Raw genomic sequence first — 17684 nt, forward strand, 5'->3', positions numbered from 1 at the left:
CATCCCCCCCGTGACCCCCAATTCTTGCCCCATCCTGAGCCTCCTCCCCCATCCTCTGTGGCCCCCAATCCCTGCCCCCCCAACTCTCCCGAGCCCCCCCATCCCCGCCCCTCCCCCACCCCCCGCCCCTCCCCCACGCGGAGCCGGCCGGGCTGTGCCAGTTAATTTAATCTCAGGTACAAAATAGCTTCTGTGGCCGCGGGCGGGGGGCGGGGGGGGGGCGGCCCCGACCCCTCCCCCACCCCCAATAAAACACCAGGGCCCGGGAGGGGGGTGGGGAGGGACGGGGGGGGGAGGGGACACGGGGGTATGGGGGGGGGAGGGGCGGCCGCAGGGCCCAGCACCATGGCGGGGGGGGGAGGGGCACCCCCGGGGGTGGGGGGCAACCCCCCCCCCTCCCCAAGGTCAGGGATCACCGGGTGACGGGGGTACGGGGTCACCCGGGGTCATGTGACAGCCGGACGTCACCGACCACCCCACCCCGACCCCTCCCCCACCCCCGGGAGTCGGGGACCCCCGGCCCGACCCCCCCAATAAATAAAGCGACCCCTCCCCCCCCCCGCGTATAAATTAAAAAAGAGGCAAAAAAAAAAGATCATTTACAAAAAAGAACAAAAAAAAAACCCAGAAGAGGCTCGGGGGGGGGAGGGGCACCCCAAGGCCCCTCCCCCCGCGGGGGGGGCTCCCCCTGCCCCCCTTTGGGGAGGGGGCGGCAGAGGGCCGCGTCCCCCCCCCTTTGCACCATGGTTTGGGGGGGAGGGGGAGGAGCCCCCACCCCCTTATAGACCTGAGCCCCACCCCCACCCCGTGAGGGGGGGGAGGGGCGGGACAAGCACCCCAAAAACACCCCCTCCTCCCCCCTCCGGGCCCCTCCCCCCAGCCCGGACCCGTATTGGGGGGGGGCAGCTGGTTTGGGGGGGCGGGGGGGCGAGTTTTTGGTTGAATCTTGGCAAGGGGCCCCTCCCCCCCAATGCCCCCCCAGCACCCCATTAACTGGGGGGCAGCCGGACCCCCCCAATTGCAGTTGCGGGGGGGCACTAAGACCCCCCCAAAAAAGGGGGGTGGGGGGCAGCAGGGACACCCCCCCCAGTTTTGAGGACCCCCCCCCCAGCCCCCCTCTGAGTTATGCAGGGCACCCCACAGGGACCCCCAATTTGGGGAGGGGGAGGCAGAAAGACACCCCCCCATCCCCCACTGGTCAGGGGGGCCGAGAATGGCCCCTCCCCCACCCCCCCGTGGGGGGAGGGGCTGCGATTTGGGGGGGGGGTGTTTCCTTTTTAAACTCCTATAAATTGGTAAATTTTTTGTATAAAAACAGGGGGTTTCCACCCAAATCCCCCCCACCCCGGCGTCCGTCTGTCTGTCCGGGCCCCCCTCCCCCATCCAGCGCCGGTTGGGGGGGGGCGGGGGGGGGACACACACGGTTTTTTGGGGCGATTCCTCCGTGAATAAATAAAAAGTGTTCGTGGGGGGAGGGGCGGGGGGGTCCGTGTCCCCGCGTGTCCTGTTGTCCCCCCCCCGCATCCCCTCGGGGGGGCCCAGGGTCCCCCTGGGCCGGGCGGGGGCTCATCTGGAGCCGGGTGACGCCACCTGCAACGGGGGGGGAGGGGGGTGTCAGGGGGGGTCCCAGGCGTCCGGGGGTGTCACCTCCCCCCACCCCAGGACACCCCCCACCCCCACCTTGGGGACACCGCGACCCCGCGGGTGACACTTGGGGAGGGGTCCCGCGGTGGGGGTCCCTGTGCTGAGTGTCCCCAGGTCGGGTGTCCCTCCCGCGAGGGGTGTTCCCAGGGTGTGACGGTCCCTGTGTCGCGGTGACACCCCACGTCAGGTGGTCCTGTGGGTGTCCCCACGTCAAGGTGTCCCTGTGTTGGGTGTTCCTGTGGGTGTCACCCGTGTCAAGGTGTCCCTGTGTCGGGTGTCACCCATGTTGGGTGTCCCTTTGGGTGTCCCCCATGTCAGGTGTTCCTGTAGGTGTCACCCGTGTCAAGGTGTCCCCACATTGGGTGGCCCATTGGGTGTCCCCACGTCAAGGTGTCCCCCATGTCGGGTGTTCCTGTGGGTGTCCCCACAAGGCGTCCCGGTGTTGGGTGGTCTATCTCAACGTCACAAGTCCCCACACAGGTGTGCCTTTGGGTGTCCCCACCCCTGGGTGTCCCCGTGTCAGGGTGTCTCCATCCAGTGTCCCTGTGCAGGTGTGCCCATGTCAGGGTGTCCCCGTGCGGGTGTACCCATGTCAGGTGTTCCCATGTCAGGGTGTCCCCATGCGGGTGTTCCCATGTTGGGTGTCCCCGTGTGGGTGTCCCCACCTGAAGGTGTCCCCCACATTGGGTGTTCCCGCCCCGGGGTCTCCCCACACGAGCGTCCCCACGCCAAGACACCCCTCTGCCAGGTGTCCCCGCATCGGGTGTCACCCGCGCGGGGGGTGTCACCTCACCAGAGTGAAGCCGTCGTAGATCTGCATCAGCTCCTCGGTCTTGTACTGCTCAAGGACGACAACACCGTGCAGGGCCCCGCTGCGGCGCCGGGCGCAGCCCTCGCAGTGCACCAGGTAGGTGTTGCGGCCGCCTGTCTCGCTCGTCACGAAGAGGATGTTGAAGACCTCCACCTGCGGACCCCGCACACGCGGGGACAACAGTGTCACCGCCACAGGGACGACGGCGTCACCGCCACACGGGGACAACGGCGTCACCACCATGGGGACAACGGCGTCACCGCCACAGGGGGACGATGGCGTCACCGCCACACAGGGACAACAGCGTCACCGCCACAGGGACGACAGCGTCACCGCCACAGGGACGACGGCGTCACCGCCACACGGGGATGTTGCTGCCCCCCGGCGCGTGTGGCCTGTCAGGTTCCTGCCCGCTGTGTTCCGGCTGTAGCGTGGCGGCGGCTGTGTCACCCCCGGGCGGGTGTAGGGACCCACCCCCAGCCGCGGCCGAAGACGGTTTAAGGGCAAACGGGAGCGGGAGGGGACACGGGCGTGGCCGTGGGTCAGGTCCAGACTAAGGCCACGCCAAGGCCACGCCAAGACTGTGACCAGATCAAGACTAAGGCCAAGGCCATGGCCAGGTCCAGACTAAGACCATGGCCAACACCATGGCCAGGTCAAGACTAAGGCCAAGACCATGCCAAGACATGGCCAGGTCCAGACTAAGTCCAAGGCCATGGCCAGGTCAAGACTAAGGCCAAGACCGTGCCAAGATCATGGCCAGGTCCAGACTAAGGCCACACCAAGGCCATGCCCAGGTCTAGACTAAGACCTTGCCAAGGCCATGGCCAGGTCCAGACTAAGGCCACACCAAGGCCAAGACGAGGTCAAGACTAGAGACCATGACCAAGCCCACGTCAAGGCCATGGCCAGGTCCAGACTAAGACCTTGCCAAGGCCACGCCAAGGCCACGGGCGGGTCCAGACTAAGGCCATGACCAAGAAGACAGGAAGACCACGCCCTAGAGCATACCAAGGCGACACCGAGACCACGCCAAGCCTGCTCCGAGGCCCCGCCCGGCCCCGCCCGGCCCCGCCCTCACTCACGTCGCACTCGTTGCAGTAGTAGGCCGGCTCGTCCTTCACGCGGCCCTGGTAGGCGATTTTCTTGCCGGCGCGGACCAGGCTCTCCCGCTGCACCTGGCAGTGCTTGATGGACTGCATCAGGCAGTACCTGCAACCGCCGGCGGGGCCGCCCGGCCCCCCGCGCCCCCGTCAGCCGCCGCCCGCCGCCGCGCGGCCTGCGGCGCCCCCGGCCCCAGGGTCCCCCCCCAGCGGACGTGGGGCCGACCCCGGTGCGACCTGGCGTCACCCTGACCCCGGTGTCGCCCTGGTCCCTGCTCTGACCCTGACCCCGGTGTCACCCTGACCCTGATGTGGCCCCACCCCTGGTGTCACCCCTCCTGCTGTGACCCTGTCCCTGGTGTCACCCTGACCCCGGTGTCACCCTACACCCCGCTGTGGCCCTGTCCCTGGTGTCACCCTGACCCCGGTGTCACCCTACACCCCGCTGTGGCCCTGACCCCGGTGTCACCCTGACCCCGGTGTCGCCCTGGTCCCTGCTCTGACCCTGACCCCGGTGTCACCCTGACCCTGATGTGGCCCCACCCCTGGTGTCACCCCTCCTGCTGTGACCCTGTCCCTGGTGTCACCCTGACCCCGGTGTCACCCTACACCCCGCTGTGGCCCTGTCCCTGGTGTCACCCTGACCCCGGTGTCACCCTACACCCCGCTGTGGCCCTGTCCCTGGTGTCACCCTGACCCCGGTGTCACCCTGACCCTGATGTGGCCCCACCCCTGGTGTCACCCCTCCTGCTGTGACCCTGTCCCTGGTGTCACCCTGACCCTGGTGTCACCCTGACCCTGGTGTGACCCCACCCCTGGTGTCACCCCTCCTGCTGTGACCCTGACCACGGTGTCACCCCTCCTGCTGTGACCCTGACCCCGGTGTCACCCCCCCTGCTGTGACCCTGACCCCGATGTGAACCCACCCCTGGTGTCACCGTTATCCCTGGTGTGACCCCATCCCCGGTGTCACACCCCCCCCCGTGACCCTGACCCTGGTGTGACCCCGTCCCTGGTGTCACCATTGTCCCTGGTGTGACCCCACCCCTGGTGTCACCCCTCCTGCTGTGACCCTGACCCTGGTGTCACCCTGACCTCACTGTGACCCTGACCCCGGTGTCACCCTACACCCCGCTGTGGCCCTGTCCCTGGAGTCACACCCCCTGCTGTGACCCTGACCCCGCTGTGACCCTGTCCCTGGTGTCACCCCCCCTGGTGTGACCCTGACCCCGCTGTGACCCCACACCTAGTGTCACCCCCCCCCCGCTGTGACCCCGCCCCTGGTGTCACCCTTGTCCCTGGTGTGACCCTGACCCTGCTGTGACCCCACACCTAGTGTCACCTCCCCCCCGCTGTGACCCTGACCCTGGTGTGACGCTGTCCCCGACATTACCCAGTCCCTGCTGTGACCCCCCCGGGCCTGTCCCTGTCCCCCCCAGCCTGTCCCTGTCCCCACTGTGACCCCGTCCCGGTGTGACCCTGTCCCTGACATGTCCTTGTCCCCACTGTCCCTGTCCCTGCTGTGACCCCCCGGGCCTGTCCCCATCCCCAGCCTGTCCCTGTCCCCATCCCACCCCTGTCCCCAGTGTGTCCCCGTCCCCAGCCCATCCCCGTCCCCATCCCACCCCTGTCCCCAGTGTGTCCCCGTCCCCAGCCCATCCCCGTCCCCATCCCACCCCTGTCCCCAGTGTGTCCCCGTCCCCAGCCCATCCCCGTCCCCATCGTGTCCCCACTCCCAGCCTGTCCCTGTCCCCAGCCTGTCCCCGTCCCCAGCCCATCCCTGTCCCCAGTGTGTCCCCGTCCCCAGTGTGTCCCTGTCCCCAGTGTGTCCCTGTCCCCATCCCATCCCCGTCCCCATCCCATCCCCGTCCCCAGCCTGTCCCTGTCCCCATCCCATCCCCGTCCCCATCGTGTCCCCACTCCCAGCCTGTCCCTGTCCCCAGCCTGTCCCCGTCCCCATCCCATCACCATCCCCAGTGTGTCCCCGTCCCCAGCCCATCCCTGTCCCCATCGTGTCCCCACTCCCAGCCCGTCCCCATCCCCAGCCTGTCCCTGTCCCCATCCCATCCCCATCCCCAGTGTGTCCCCGTCCCCAGCCCGTCCCCGTCCCCAGTTTGTCCCTGTCCCCATCCCATCCCTGTCCCCAGTGTGTCCCCGTCCCCATCCCGTCCCTGTCCCCAGTGTGTCCCCGTCCCCAGCCTGTCCCTGTCCCCATCCCATCCCTGTCCCCATCCCATCCCTGTCCCCAGTGTGTCCCTGTCCCCATCCCATCCCTGTCCCCAGTGTGTCCCCGTCCCCATCCCGTCCCTGTCCCCATCCCGTCCCTGTCCCCAGTGTGTCCCCGTCCCCAGCCTGTCCCTGTCCCCATCCCATCCCTGTCCCCATCCCATCCCCGTCCCCAGTGTGTCCCCGTCCCCAGCCTGTCCCTGTCCCCATCCCATCCCTGTCCCCATCCCATCCCTGTCCCCAGTGTGTCCCTGTCCCCAGCCTGTCCCTGTCCCCATCCCATCCCTGTCCCCATCCCATCCCCGTCCCCAGCCCGTCCCCGTCCCCAGTGTGTCCCTGTCCCCATCCCATCCCTGTCCCCATCCCATCCCCGTCCCCATCCCATCCCCGTCCCCAGCCCGTCCCCGTCCCCAGTGTGTCCCTGTCCCCATCCCATCCCTGTCCCCATCCCATCCCCGTCCCCAGCCCGTCCCCGTCCCCAGCCTGTCCCTGTCCCCATCCCATCCCTGTCCCCATCCCATCCCTGTCCCCAGTGTGTCCCTGTCCCCAGCCTGTCCCTGTCCCCATCCCATCCCCGTCCCCATCCCATCCCTGTCCCCATCCCATCCCCGTCCCCAGCCCGTCCCCGTCCCCAGTGTGTCCCTGTCCCCATCCCGTCCCTGTCCCCATCCCATCCCCGTCCCCATCCCATCCCTGTCCCCATCCCATCCCCGTCCCCAGTGTGTCCCCGTCCCCATCCCATCCCCGTCCCCATCCCGTCCCTGTCCCCATCGTGTCCCCGTCCCCGTCCCGTCCCCGCTCACTTGATCATCTTGTAGAGGTCGGGGTCGCTGATCTTGACGGTGCGGGCGACGTTCCAGGACACGTGGATCATGGGGACGATGGACTTGACGTTCTTCACCTCGTTCCACTCGTAGCGCTCCAGGGCCAGCTGGTACTGGTAGGCTGGGGGGGGGACACGGGGGGACCATGGGGACGTCACCCTCTGCGTGTGTGTCCCCCCACCCGCTGTGTCCTCCCCGCCGTGGCCATGTCACCGTGCTGTGTGTCCCCCCCCCGCCCTGCCCTGATGGCCGTGTCATGTCCCCTTCCCGTGTCCCCTCATGTCCCCCCCATGGCCGTGTCATGTCCCCTTCCCGTGTCCCCTCATGTCCCCCCCCATGGCCATGTCGTGTCCCCTTCCTGTGTCCCCTCATGTCCCCCCCCATGGCCATGTCGTGTCCCCTTCCCGTGTCCCCTCATGTCCCCCCCCATGGCCGTGCCGTGTCCCCTTCCCATGTCCCCTCATGTCCCCCCCCATGGCCGTGCCATGTCCCCTTCCTGTGTCCCCTCATGTCCCCCCCCATGGCCATGTCGTGTCCCCTTCCCGTGTCCCCTCATGTCCCCCCCCATGGCCGTGCCGTGTCCCCTTCCCGTGTCCCCTCATGTCCCCCCCCATGGCTGTGCCACGTCCCCTTCCTGTGTCCCTGTTCCCCCCCTGTGCACCTGTGACCCCCCTGTCTCCCTACGACCCCCCCATGTCCCTGTTCTGCCTGTGTCCCCACACCCCTCCCCGTGTCCCTGTTCCCCCCCATGTCCCCACGACCCCACCATGTCCCCACGACCCCCCCCGTGTCTGTGTGGCCCCCCCGTGTCTCCGCAACCCCGCCGTGTCCCCTCATCCCCCCGTGTCCCTGTTCCCCTCCCGTGTCCCCACATCCCCGCGACCCCACCGTGTCCCCGTGACCCCCCCGTGTCCCCTCATGTCCCCTCATCCCCCCGTGTCCCCGTTCCCCTCCCGTGTCCCCACGTCCCCGCGCCCCCCCCTTGTCCCCGTTCCCCCCCCGCGCCCCCGCGCCCCCCGCGCACCGGTGAGGGGCCCGACGTTCCAGGCGATGTTGTTGCACCACCCGGTCGCCTGCACCCAGTGGACGGTGCCGGCGTTGATCCACACCAGGTCGCCGGGGCGCTGGACGAAGCGGTACACGGGGATGTTGGAGCGGTACAAGTCCTCCAGGATGGGCCACCACGAGCCCGTCAGGTAGTCCACGCCGTGCCTGGGAGGGAGGGGCGTGGTCAGGAGGTGCCCCACCCACCCACGCCCCGCCCACGCCCACGCCCCGCCATCACACACCCCCTCCCCGGCCCACGTTGCACCACTGGCCCGGCTGTCCTCGCCTGCTCTGGCCACGCCCACTGCGTCTGGCCACGCCCTCCCCACCCCGGCCACGCCCACACAACAGCCCCACGCCCCCTCCCCACACCTGGTCCCACCCCAACTGCCTGGCCACGCCCCTGCAGGCACAGGGCCCGCCCTCAGGCTGCCGCTTTGGCACGCGGCGGGTTGGCCACGCCCACGGCGCCTGGCCACACCCCTTTGGCATCTAGCCACGCCCCCCACGCGCACCGATCCCAAGGTCTGCTCATAGGGGTTGGCCGCGCCCACTCAGCACCACACCCACACCACCCCAGCCCCACCCTCTGGCTATGGGGGCTGGCCACGCCCACTGTGGTTGGCCACGCCCTCCCTCAGCAGCAGACCACGCCCACATCACCCCCGGCTCTGCCCTGACCACCTGGTCCCACCCCTGCAGATGTTGGCCCCGCCCCCCAGGCCCCACCCCCTCACCACCTGACCCCGCCTCTGGTGTGCTAGGCCCTACCCACAGGGCCTGGCCCCGCCCACCCAAGCACATGACTGCCTAGCCCCACCCCTTCCTGGCACACCCCCTCACTGGCCACACCCCTTCCTTTAGGCCACACCCCCTCTGGCAGCCGAAGGCGGGGCTGCTCTCCCAGCAGCACTGGTGTCTCCTGCCCTTAGCTCCTCCCCTGCCCGTAACCACACCCCCTCTCCGTGCCACACCCCTTCCATCGACCACACCCTCTCCTCGGCCACGCCCCCTCCAGCAGCAGAAGACAGGGCTCAGCTCCTCTTCCAGCACCATCTCCCCCCACCTCCTGCCCCGCCCCTGCTTGCCCCGCCCCCTCCGCCCCAGGCCACGCCCCCTCCGCCCCAGGCCACGCCCTCACTTGTCGCAGAAGGCGGAGATGGTCTCCCAGTAGTGCTCGTGCACCGCGAACCACTCACAGTCCCCGGGGCCGATGTTGATGTTGACGGAGCAGAAGTTGTTGTTCTCCTGGTGGCCTGTAGGGACAGCGTCACCGTCACCCTTCCCCGTGCCACTGTCACCCCTCCCCGTGCCACCGTCACACCCCCCGTGTCACCGTCACCCCTCCCCGTGCCACCGTCGCACCCCCCATGTCACCGTCACCCCTCCCCGTGTCACCGTCACCCTTCCCCGTGTCACCGTCACCCCTCCCCGTGCCACCGTCACACCCCCCGTGTCACCATCACCCCTCCCCGTGTCACCGTCACCCCTCCCCGTGCCACCGTCGCACCCCCCATGTCACTGTCACCCCTCCCCGTGCCACCATCACACCCCCCATGTCACCGTCACCCCTCCCCATGTCACCGTCGCCCCTCCCCGTGTCACCATCACCCCTCCCTGTGTCACCGTCACCCCTCCCCGTGCCACCGTCACCCCTCCCTGTGTCACCGTCACCCCTCCCTGTGTCACCGTCACCCCTCCCCGTGTCACCATCACCCCTCCCTGTGTCACCGTCACCCCTCCCCGTGCCACCGTCACCCCTCCCCGTGGCACCGTCACCCCTCCCTGTGTCACCGTCACCCCCCACCGGCCCTACAGCCCCCCCACGCAGGGCCGCAGCGCGGTGACACCCTGACGTCGGTGCTCAGCGTGGCGTGTGTCACCCCCCACCCCCATCACCCTCAGCGTCACCCACCCCCTGCGGCATCCCCAAGATGTCACCCCCCCGCCCGGTGTGTCCCCCCCCCCCTCCCCGGTACAGCCCTCCTAGGCAAGGCGGGTGACGCCCCCTCCGGGCGGGAGCGCGGGTGTCCCGCGCCGGTGTCCGGTGGTTGCCGGTGTCCCCGCTCACCGGGTGTGCGGCTCCCCGGCACCTTCATGTACAGCTGGACGGTGTTCATGCCCAGGATGGTGTGGCCCACGTGGCTCAGCATGTTCCCCGTGGACGACACCCGCATGAAGGCCGGCAGCTTCAGCAGCTCCTGCAGCTGCGGTTTCCACCTGTGGAGGGGCGGGGCCGCGGTGGGCGGGGCCTGGGTGGGCGTGGCACCCGGGGGTGGGTGGGTCCCATAGGGGTGGGGCACCCGTGGGGTGTGGCGGTTTGGGGGATGCTGCGCCCGCGGGGTGTGGCACCCGCTGGAAGGGGGCGGTGGGGGGTTGGGGGGTGGGGGGGGGGTGTCGTTGGGGGGGGTGGGGGGGTGGGGCACTGGTGGGGCGGGGCACCCATGGGATGTATCGCACGTGGGGCGTGTCACCCGTGGGGAGTCACCCGTGGGGTGTGTCACCTGTGGGGCATGTCACCCATGGACAGACACGGATGCCCCTGACCCCCAGCACAGCCCCACACACACCCCCAGCACCCACAGGTGCCCCTGACCCCCAGCGCAGCACCCACAGGTGCTCCCCAGCACCCACAGGTGCCCCCTGACCCCCAGCACAGCCCCCCACACACCCCCAGCACCCACAGGTGCCCCCTGACCCCCAGCACAGCCCCCCACACACCCCCAGCACCCACAGGTGCCCCCTGACCCCCAGCACAGCCCCCCACACACCCCCAGCACCCACAGGTGCCCCTGACCCCCAGCACAGCCCCCCACACACCCCCAGCACCCACGGGTGCCCCTGACCCCCAGCACAGCCCCCCTGACCCCCAGCACAGCCCCCCAGCACGCACAGGTGCCCCTGACCCCCAGCACAGCACCCACGGGTGCCCCCCTCACCTCTTGGCGTCCGAGAGGTCGATGTTGGTCCCGAACTTGATGATCTGGTGGGATTTCTGGTCGGGGTTGCTGGGGGGGGACACGGGGTCATGGGGGTCACAGGGGGTCACGAGAGGGTCACACACGGGGTCACGGCATGTCCCCAAATCAGGGTCCTCCGGGGGTGGGGGGGTCACATCCCCGCTCCAGTACGTGGGGATGGGGGGCACCCCCCAGGGACACCCCAGGGCTCTGGAGACCCCGGTGACACAGGGACACCTTGGGGACCCCCTGGGGACACCAGGACACCCCCCCCAGTGACATTGGGACCCCCTGGAGACTCCCCCTGGGGACACAGGGACCCCCCAGTGACACTGGGACCTCCTGGGGATACCCTGGAGACCCCCCATGTGACACAGGGACACCCTAGAGACCCCCCTGGGGACACCAGGACCCCCCCCCGGGGACACCCTGGGGACTCTCTGAGGACACCCCTGGGGATTCTGAGGACACCCCAAGGACACAGGGACACCCTGGTGACCCCCTGAGGACACCAGGACCCTCCCCAGTGACACTGGGACACCCTGGGGACACCCTGGAGGCCCCCCTGGGTACACAGGGAGCCCTCCAAGTGACACTGGGACCCCCTGGGGACACCCTGGAGGCCCCCCTGGGGACACAGGGAGCCCCCCAAGTGACACTGGGACCCCCCTGGGGACACCCCGGTGACACAGGGACCCCCCGGGAACCCCAGGACCCACCCCAGAGTGGCCCCAGGTTGGGGGGGAGGTGAGAGGCCCCCCCCCCGCCATGGGGTGTCCCCACGGGGGACCCGGGGGTGGCCCTACCTGGGGGGCGTCTCCGTGGTGCTGTCGGGCTCCTCCGCCTCCTCATCCTCACTGTCCTTGTCCTCCTGCCAGGGACGTCACGTCAGACCCCCGGGGACACCAGGGGACACCCCAAGGACAGGAGGGGACATCCAGGGGACACCCAGTGACACCCCAAGGACAGGAGGGGACATCCAGGGGACACCCCAGGGACACCCCAGGCCATCCATGTCCCGCCCCCTCCCCACACTGTCCCCGTGTCCCCTCTGTCACCCACGTGTGTTGTCCCCAAGTGCCACCAGCTCCCCCGTGTCCCCTCCCAGCACCATGTACTGTCTCCTCACCAGCACCCCGTGTCCCCCCGTCCCCCATCGCCATGTCCCTGTCCCACTGTGTGTCCCATGTCCTCTGTGTCCCTCCGTGTCCCCTGTGTCCCCCCGTGTCCCACATGTCCCATGCCCCCCCATCCCCCTGTGTCCCCCTGTGTCCCCCCATCCCCCTGTCCCCCCATCACCCTGTGTCCCCCGTGTCCCCCCATCCCCCTGTGTCCCCCCGTGTCCCCCCATCCCCCTGTCCCCCCATCCCCCCTGTGTCCCCCCATCCCCCATCCCCCTGTGTCCCCCCATGTCCCCCATCACCCTGTGTCCCCCCATGTCCCCCCATGTCCCCCCATCCCCCCTGTGTCCCCCCATGTCCCCCCCGTGTCCCCTCACCCCCCGTGTCCACCTGTGTCCCCCCTTCCCCCCTGTCCCCGTGTCCCCCTGTGTCCCCCCGTCCCCGTGTCCCCGTGTCCCCCCATCCCCCCAGTCCCCCCATTCCCCCCTGCCCCCCTGTGTCCCCCCATGTCCCCTGTCCCCGTGTCCCCCCATTCCCCCCCGCCCCCCTGTGTCCCCCCGTGTCCCCTCATGCCCCCATGCCCCCCTGTCCCTGTGTCACCCCGTGTCCCGCCGTGTCCCCCCGTGTCCCCCAGCCCCCCCACGGCCCCCCCCTGACCTGCAGGGACTCCTGGAAGGAGGACGCCTGGTACTGGGCGTACTTGGCGATGGTGGTGTGGGAGCGGCTGCTCTCGCAGGGCCACACCTGGCGGGTGCCCGACAGGTCCCAGTTCTGGTCCGAGGGCTGCTGCACCTGGGTGCGCACCTCCACGGCGTGCTCCCCGCTCGCCTCCACCAGCGTCTTGGTGCTGAACAGCCCCAGGTCTGGGGGGGGTCGGGGGGGGGTCAGGGGGGGAGCCTGGGGGTGGCCATGGGGAGGGGAAGGGTCCCATGAGGGCCCCAGGGTGTGGGGAAGGGCATGAGGGGGCCCAGGGGGATGGGGCGGCTCCACCAGCGTCTTGGTGCTGAACAGCCCCAGGTCTGGGGGGGCCCGGGGGGGGGTCGGGGGGGGTCGGAGGGGGAGCCTGGGGGGCGGCCATGGGGAGGGGAAGGGTCCCATGAGGGCCCCAGGGTGTGGGGAAGGGCATGAGGAGGCCCAGGGGGATGGGGCGGCTCCACCAGCGTCTTGGTGCTGAACAGCCCCAGGTCTGGGGGGGGTCGGGGGGGGGTCAGGGGGGGAGCCTGGGGGGCGGCCATGGGGAGGGGAAGGGTCCCATGAGGGCCCCAGGGGGTGGGGAAGGGCATGAGGGGGCCCAGGGGGATGGGGCGGCTCCACCAGCGTCTGGGTGCTGAACAGCCCCAGGTCTGGGGGGGGTCGGGGGGGGGTCAGGGGGGGAGCCTGGGGGCGGCCATGGGGAGGGGAAGGGTCCCATGAGGGCCCCAGGGGGTGGGGAAGGGCATGAGGGGGCCCAGGGGGATGGGGCGGCTCCACCAGCGTCTTGGTGCTGAACAGCCCCAGGTCTGGGGGGGGTCGGGGGGGGGTCAGGGGGGGAGCCTGGGGGGCGGCCATGGGGAGGGGAAGGGTCCCATGAGGGCCCCAGGGGGTGGGGAAGGGCATGAGGGGGCCCAGGGGGATGGGGCGGCTCCACCAGCGTCTGGGTGCTGAACAGCCCCAGGTCTGGGGGGCGCGGGTGTGTGGGGGGGGTCCCAGGGGTGTGGGGGGGTGCTCTGGGGTGTGGGTGGGGTCCCGGGGGGTCCCAGGGGTATGAGTGGGGTTCCGGGGGTGCCCCGCGGGTGTGGGGGTGCTCCGGGGGTCCCGGGGGTGGGGGGTCCTGGGGGTGTGTGGGTGGGTGCCCCGCGGGTGTGGGGGTGCCCCGGGGGTGGGGGGTCCCGGGGGTGTGTGGGTGGGTGCCCCGCGGGTGTGGGGGTGCCCCGGGGGTCCCGAGGGTGGGGGTGGGGGGTCCCGGGGGTGTGGGGGGCCCTGGGGGGCACTCACTGAGGCGCAGGGAGCCGGCCAGCCCCCGGATGACGGTGATGGGGTTCTTGGGGTCGGTGCAGAACTGGAGCAGGACGGGCGAGAAGGCGTCCCGCTTGCTCTCCAGCTGGGCGGGGACAGGCGGCGGCCAATCAGAGCCCGGCGGCCCACCCGACGACCAACCGCGGCGCGGCACCCCACCCGCTGGCCAATGGGAGACTGGCAACACCCACCCCTTCCCCCCCCACCAGCCCACGGGCCAATCGGCATTGGGGTTCCTTCGTGTGGGCCAATCAGCACCGGGATACCCTGGGGAATAGCCCCACCCACTGGCCAATCAGAACCGGAGTGCCCTGTCCCACCAGCCAATCAGCACCGGGATACCCTGGGGAATAGCCCCACCCACTGGCCAATCAGAACCGGAGTGCCCTGGCATACCAGCCAATCAGCACCGGGGTGCCCTGTCCCACCAGCCAATCAGAACTGGGGTGCCCTGGCACACCAGCCAATCAGCACCGGGGTGCCCTGTCCCACCAGCCAATCAGAACTGGGGTGCCCTGGCACACCAGCCAATCAGCACCGGGGTGCCCTGTCCCACCAGCCAATCAGAACTGGGGTGCTCTGGCACACCGTCCAATCAGTACTGGGATGCCCTGGCACACCGTCCAATCGGTACTGGGATGCCCCAGCCCGCCAGCCAATCAGAACCGGGATGCCCTGGCACACTGTCCAGTCAGAACTGGGATGCCCTGAGTCATTGGCCAATCAGAATTGGGATGCCCCAGCCCAACAGCCAATCAGGACAAGTATGCCCTGGGCCACCGGCCAATCAGGACAGGGCTGCCCTGGCCCCGCTGGCCAATCAGCAAGCAGGGCCATCCTGGGGACTACCCCGCGCTCCCAGCCAATCAGCGCCAGGATCCCCTGGGGAACACCCTGTCCGCAGGCCAATCAGCAGCAGGGAATACCCACCCGCCAGCCAATCAGCGTGGGGATTCCCTGGCCCACCAACCAATCAGCAGCAGGGAATACCCACACTTGAGCCAATCAGCAAGGGGATTCCTGGGGGAATTTCCCCCCCGCCTACCCGCCAGCCAATCAGCAGGGGGATGACCTGTGACCCCTGCTGATGGGCCAATCACCAGGGAGGGACCCCACCAGTGGGCCAATCAGCTGGCAGGACATCCTGGGACTCTTGCTGGTGGACCAATCAGCATTCGGGATGCCCCATGACCGCCCCCCCCCCCACCAGCAGGCCTATCAGAGGGGAGGAACACCACCAATGAGCCAATCAGCAGGGGGGATGCTCCAGGACCCCTCCCACGAGCCAATCAGCAGGAGGGGACGCTGCCAATGGACCAATCAGGGGGAAGAATGCCCCCACCCCCCCACCCCACCCTGCAGAGGGACGCCCCGGATTCCCTCGCACGGACCAATTGGAGGGGGGGATGCCCTTGGCCCCCCGCTGGCCGGCCAATGGTGGGGAGGAGGGCCCCGCCAGCGGACCAATGAGGAGGGGCGATGCTGGGGACTCACGTAGATGCTGGGGGTTGGGGGGTTCAGCTTGTCCCGGGGCAGCTTCTCCTGCGAGTCGATGTGGGGCTTCACCGACTGGGCGGGGCACAGGTACGACTCCCTGAAGGGGCCCCGCAGCCGCGCCTGCCTGCGGAGAGGGCGTGGTCAGCCCCGCCCCCGGCACCACGCCCCACACCATCCCAGCCACGCCCCACACCAGCCCAGCCACGCCCCATATGAGCCCGGCCACGCCCCACACCATCCCTGCCACGCCCCACATGAGCCTGGCCACGCCCCACACCATCCCGGCCATGCCCCACCACCTATAGGAGCTTCTCCTTGCCCCATAGGAGCCCCCATATCCCTATAGGAGACTCACCTCCCCCTATAGGAGCCGCTATGTCCCTACAGGACCCCCACCTTGCCCTATAAGAGACCCACCTCCCCCTATAGGAGCCCTCACAACTCCATAGGATCCCCCATGTCCCCCTGCAAGCCCTCACGTCCCTATAGGAGCCCCCACATCCCTATAGGAGCCCCCACATCCCTATAGGAGCCCCCATATCCCTACAGGGCCCCCCACGTGTCCCTATAGGTGCCCCCACACATGCTTATGAGCTCCCACGTGTCCCTGTAGGAGCCCCCACATGACCCTATAGGAGCCCCCCAAGTCCCTATAGGAGCCCCCCACATGACCCTATAGGACCCCCCACGTGTCCTTAGAGCAGCCCCCCAAAACTCCCCAACCCCCCCCAAACCCTCACTCCCTTTGCCCTTGAACCCCAAACCCCTCCCCCCCATGAACCCAAAACACCCCAAAACCCCCTCCCCCACCCCTATGAACCCCAAACCCCCCTTATCCTCCCCAAAACCCCCTCCCCCACCCCTATGAACCCCAAACCCCCCTTATCCCCCCAAACCCCCTCCCCCACCCCATGAACCCCCAACCTCCCTTATCCCCCCAAAACCCCTCCCCCACCCCTATGAACCCCAAACCCCCCTTATCCCCCAAAACCCCCTCCCCCACCCCTATGAACCCCAAACCCCCCTTATCCCCCCAAACCCCCTCCCCCACCCCATGAACCCCAAATCCCCCTTATCCTCCCCAAAACCCCCTCCCCACCCCTATGAACCCCAAACCCCCCAAAACCCCCTCCCCCACCCCTATGAACCCCCAACCCCCCAAAACCCCCCCAAACCCCCTCCCCCACCCCTCACGAACCCCAAATCCCCCTTATCCCCCCCAAACCCCCTCTCCCACCCCTCACGAACCCCAAATCCTCCCTTATCCCCCCCAAACCCCTCCCCCACCCCTCACGAACCCCAAATCCCCCCAACCACCCCCCCCAAAGCCCCCCAAAATCCCCCCACACCCCCCCCAACTGACTTGCTGGCGCGGACGACCTCGGCGGCGCTGTGTCGGATGGTGAGCTGAGCCAGGGGGGGGCCGGGGGGTTCTTCTTCCTCCTCTTCCTCCTCTTCTTCCTCCTCGTCGTCGTCCTCCTCCTCCTCCTCCTCCTCGGTGAGGAAGGCGCCCCCCCTGCCCCCCCGGCGCCGCTCTCCACCTTGATGAGGCGAATCTTCAGCTCTTTGGGGGCCCCTCGCCGAGCTGCCCGCAGTTTGAGGAGATCGGCCGAGCTGACGAAAGCCGGGGGGGGGGGGACGGCTTGGGAGGGGGGGTTCGTCGTCGTCGGGGGGCGGAAGAATTCGGGGGACCCCCCCAGGCTTGGTATCGAGACGAGGAAGGGGGACCCCCCCTTTTTCCGAGGCCCCCCCGCTTTTTTGTAAATCCAGCCGTCGCCAAAACGGGGCGCTCGCGTTCTTTTCGGTGGTGGCGGCGGCGGGGGGGGGCGCGGCGGAGGTCGCGGTGGCGGGGGGGGGGGTCTTCGGTACCGTCGCCCCCCTAATTTAGGGGGTGTCGTTGAAGTTGGGGGGCCCCTCCGCGCCCGGCTTGTTCCGCCAGAGTCTCGCAGGCTCGGCTGATCTCCTCCAACGCCTCCGATTCGGTGCGGGGGGGCGGCGGGGGGGGGGCGCCCCCCTTCTCCCCCCCCCAAATCCCGGTAATTTGGGGGGGGGGGGGCGGCCAGCCGGGCGATGAGGTAGCGAGTTGGGGGTCGGGCGGCGTGGGAGACGATGCGCTTTTGGGGTTCCCTCCTTTGTTCCCCCCCTTTTTTGCCCTTCTAAAGCGGCCGCTAAAGATTTTAAAAAACCGGCGGTTTTGGGGTCGTCCCGTTTGCCGAAGGGATAAAGACGGGGGGGTTCGGGGGGGTCCTGACCTGGGGGACCCCCGAAAGGAGGCGCTTTGGGCCGGGCGAGGAGGGGAGGGGCCGGGGGGGGGGGTGGGGGGGGGGGGGGGGAGGGGCGGGGGGGTCCCCACCCCCCTTCCTCCCCTCCTGCCGGCTGAGCCCCCCTCGATGCCACCCCTTCCTCCGTGGGTCACCCGTCGCCTTTCGATTTCGGGGCCCCCCCCTTGACGATCA

General features: G+C 69.4%; 1 protein-coding gene across 1 annotated transcript in view; it reads right to left on the reverse strand.

Moving 5' to 3' along the window:
* Positions 1-175: 175 nt before the first annotated feature.
* Positions 176-17684, reverse strand: part of KDM6B (lysine demethylase 6B) — a 17731-nt gene continuing 222 nt past the window's right edge. Inside the window, exons 2-14 of the mRNA XM_064437602.1 lie at positions 16592-17107; positions 15226-15352; positions 13711-13816; positions 12394-12599; positions 11422-11486; positions 10595-10663; positions 9727-9875; positions 8797-8911; positions 7633-7820; positions 6588-6729; positions 3541-3667; positions 2438-2608; positions 176-1590 (exon numbers count right to left, since the gene is read on the reverse strand). Of these exons, the coding sequence (XP_064293672.1) occupies positions 1567-1590; positions 2438-2608; positions 3541-3667; positions 6588-6729; positions 7633-7820; positions 8797-8911; positions 9727-9875; positions 10595-10663; positions 11422-11486; positions 12394-12599; positions 13711-13816; positions 15226-15352; positions 16592-17107 (2005 nt within the window). The 3' untranslated portion in view covers positions 176-1566. The remainder of the gene's footprint in view (positions 1591-2437; positions 2609-3540; positions 3668-6587; positions 6730-7632; positions 7821-8796; positions 8912-9726; positions 9876-10594; positions 10664-11421; positions 11487-12393; positions 12600-13710; positions 13817-15225; positions 15353-16591; positions 17108-17684) is intronic.

The sequence above is a fragment of the Phalacrocorax carbo genome, chromosome 34 (genome assembly GCF_963921805.1).
Source record: "Phalacrocorax carbo chromosome 34, bPhaCar2.1, whole genome shotgun sequence".
Taxonomy (NCBI): Eukaryota; Metazoa; Chordata; class Aves; order Suliformes; family Phalacrocoracidae; genus Phalacrocorax; species Phalacrocorax carbo.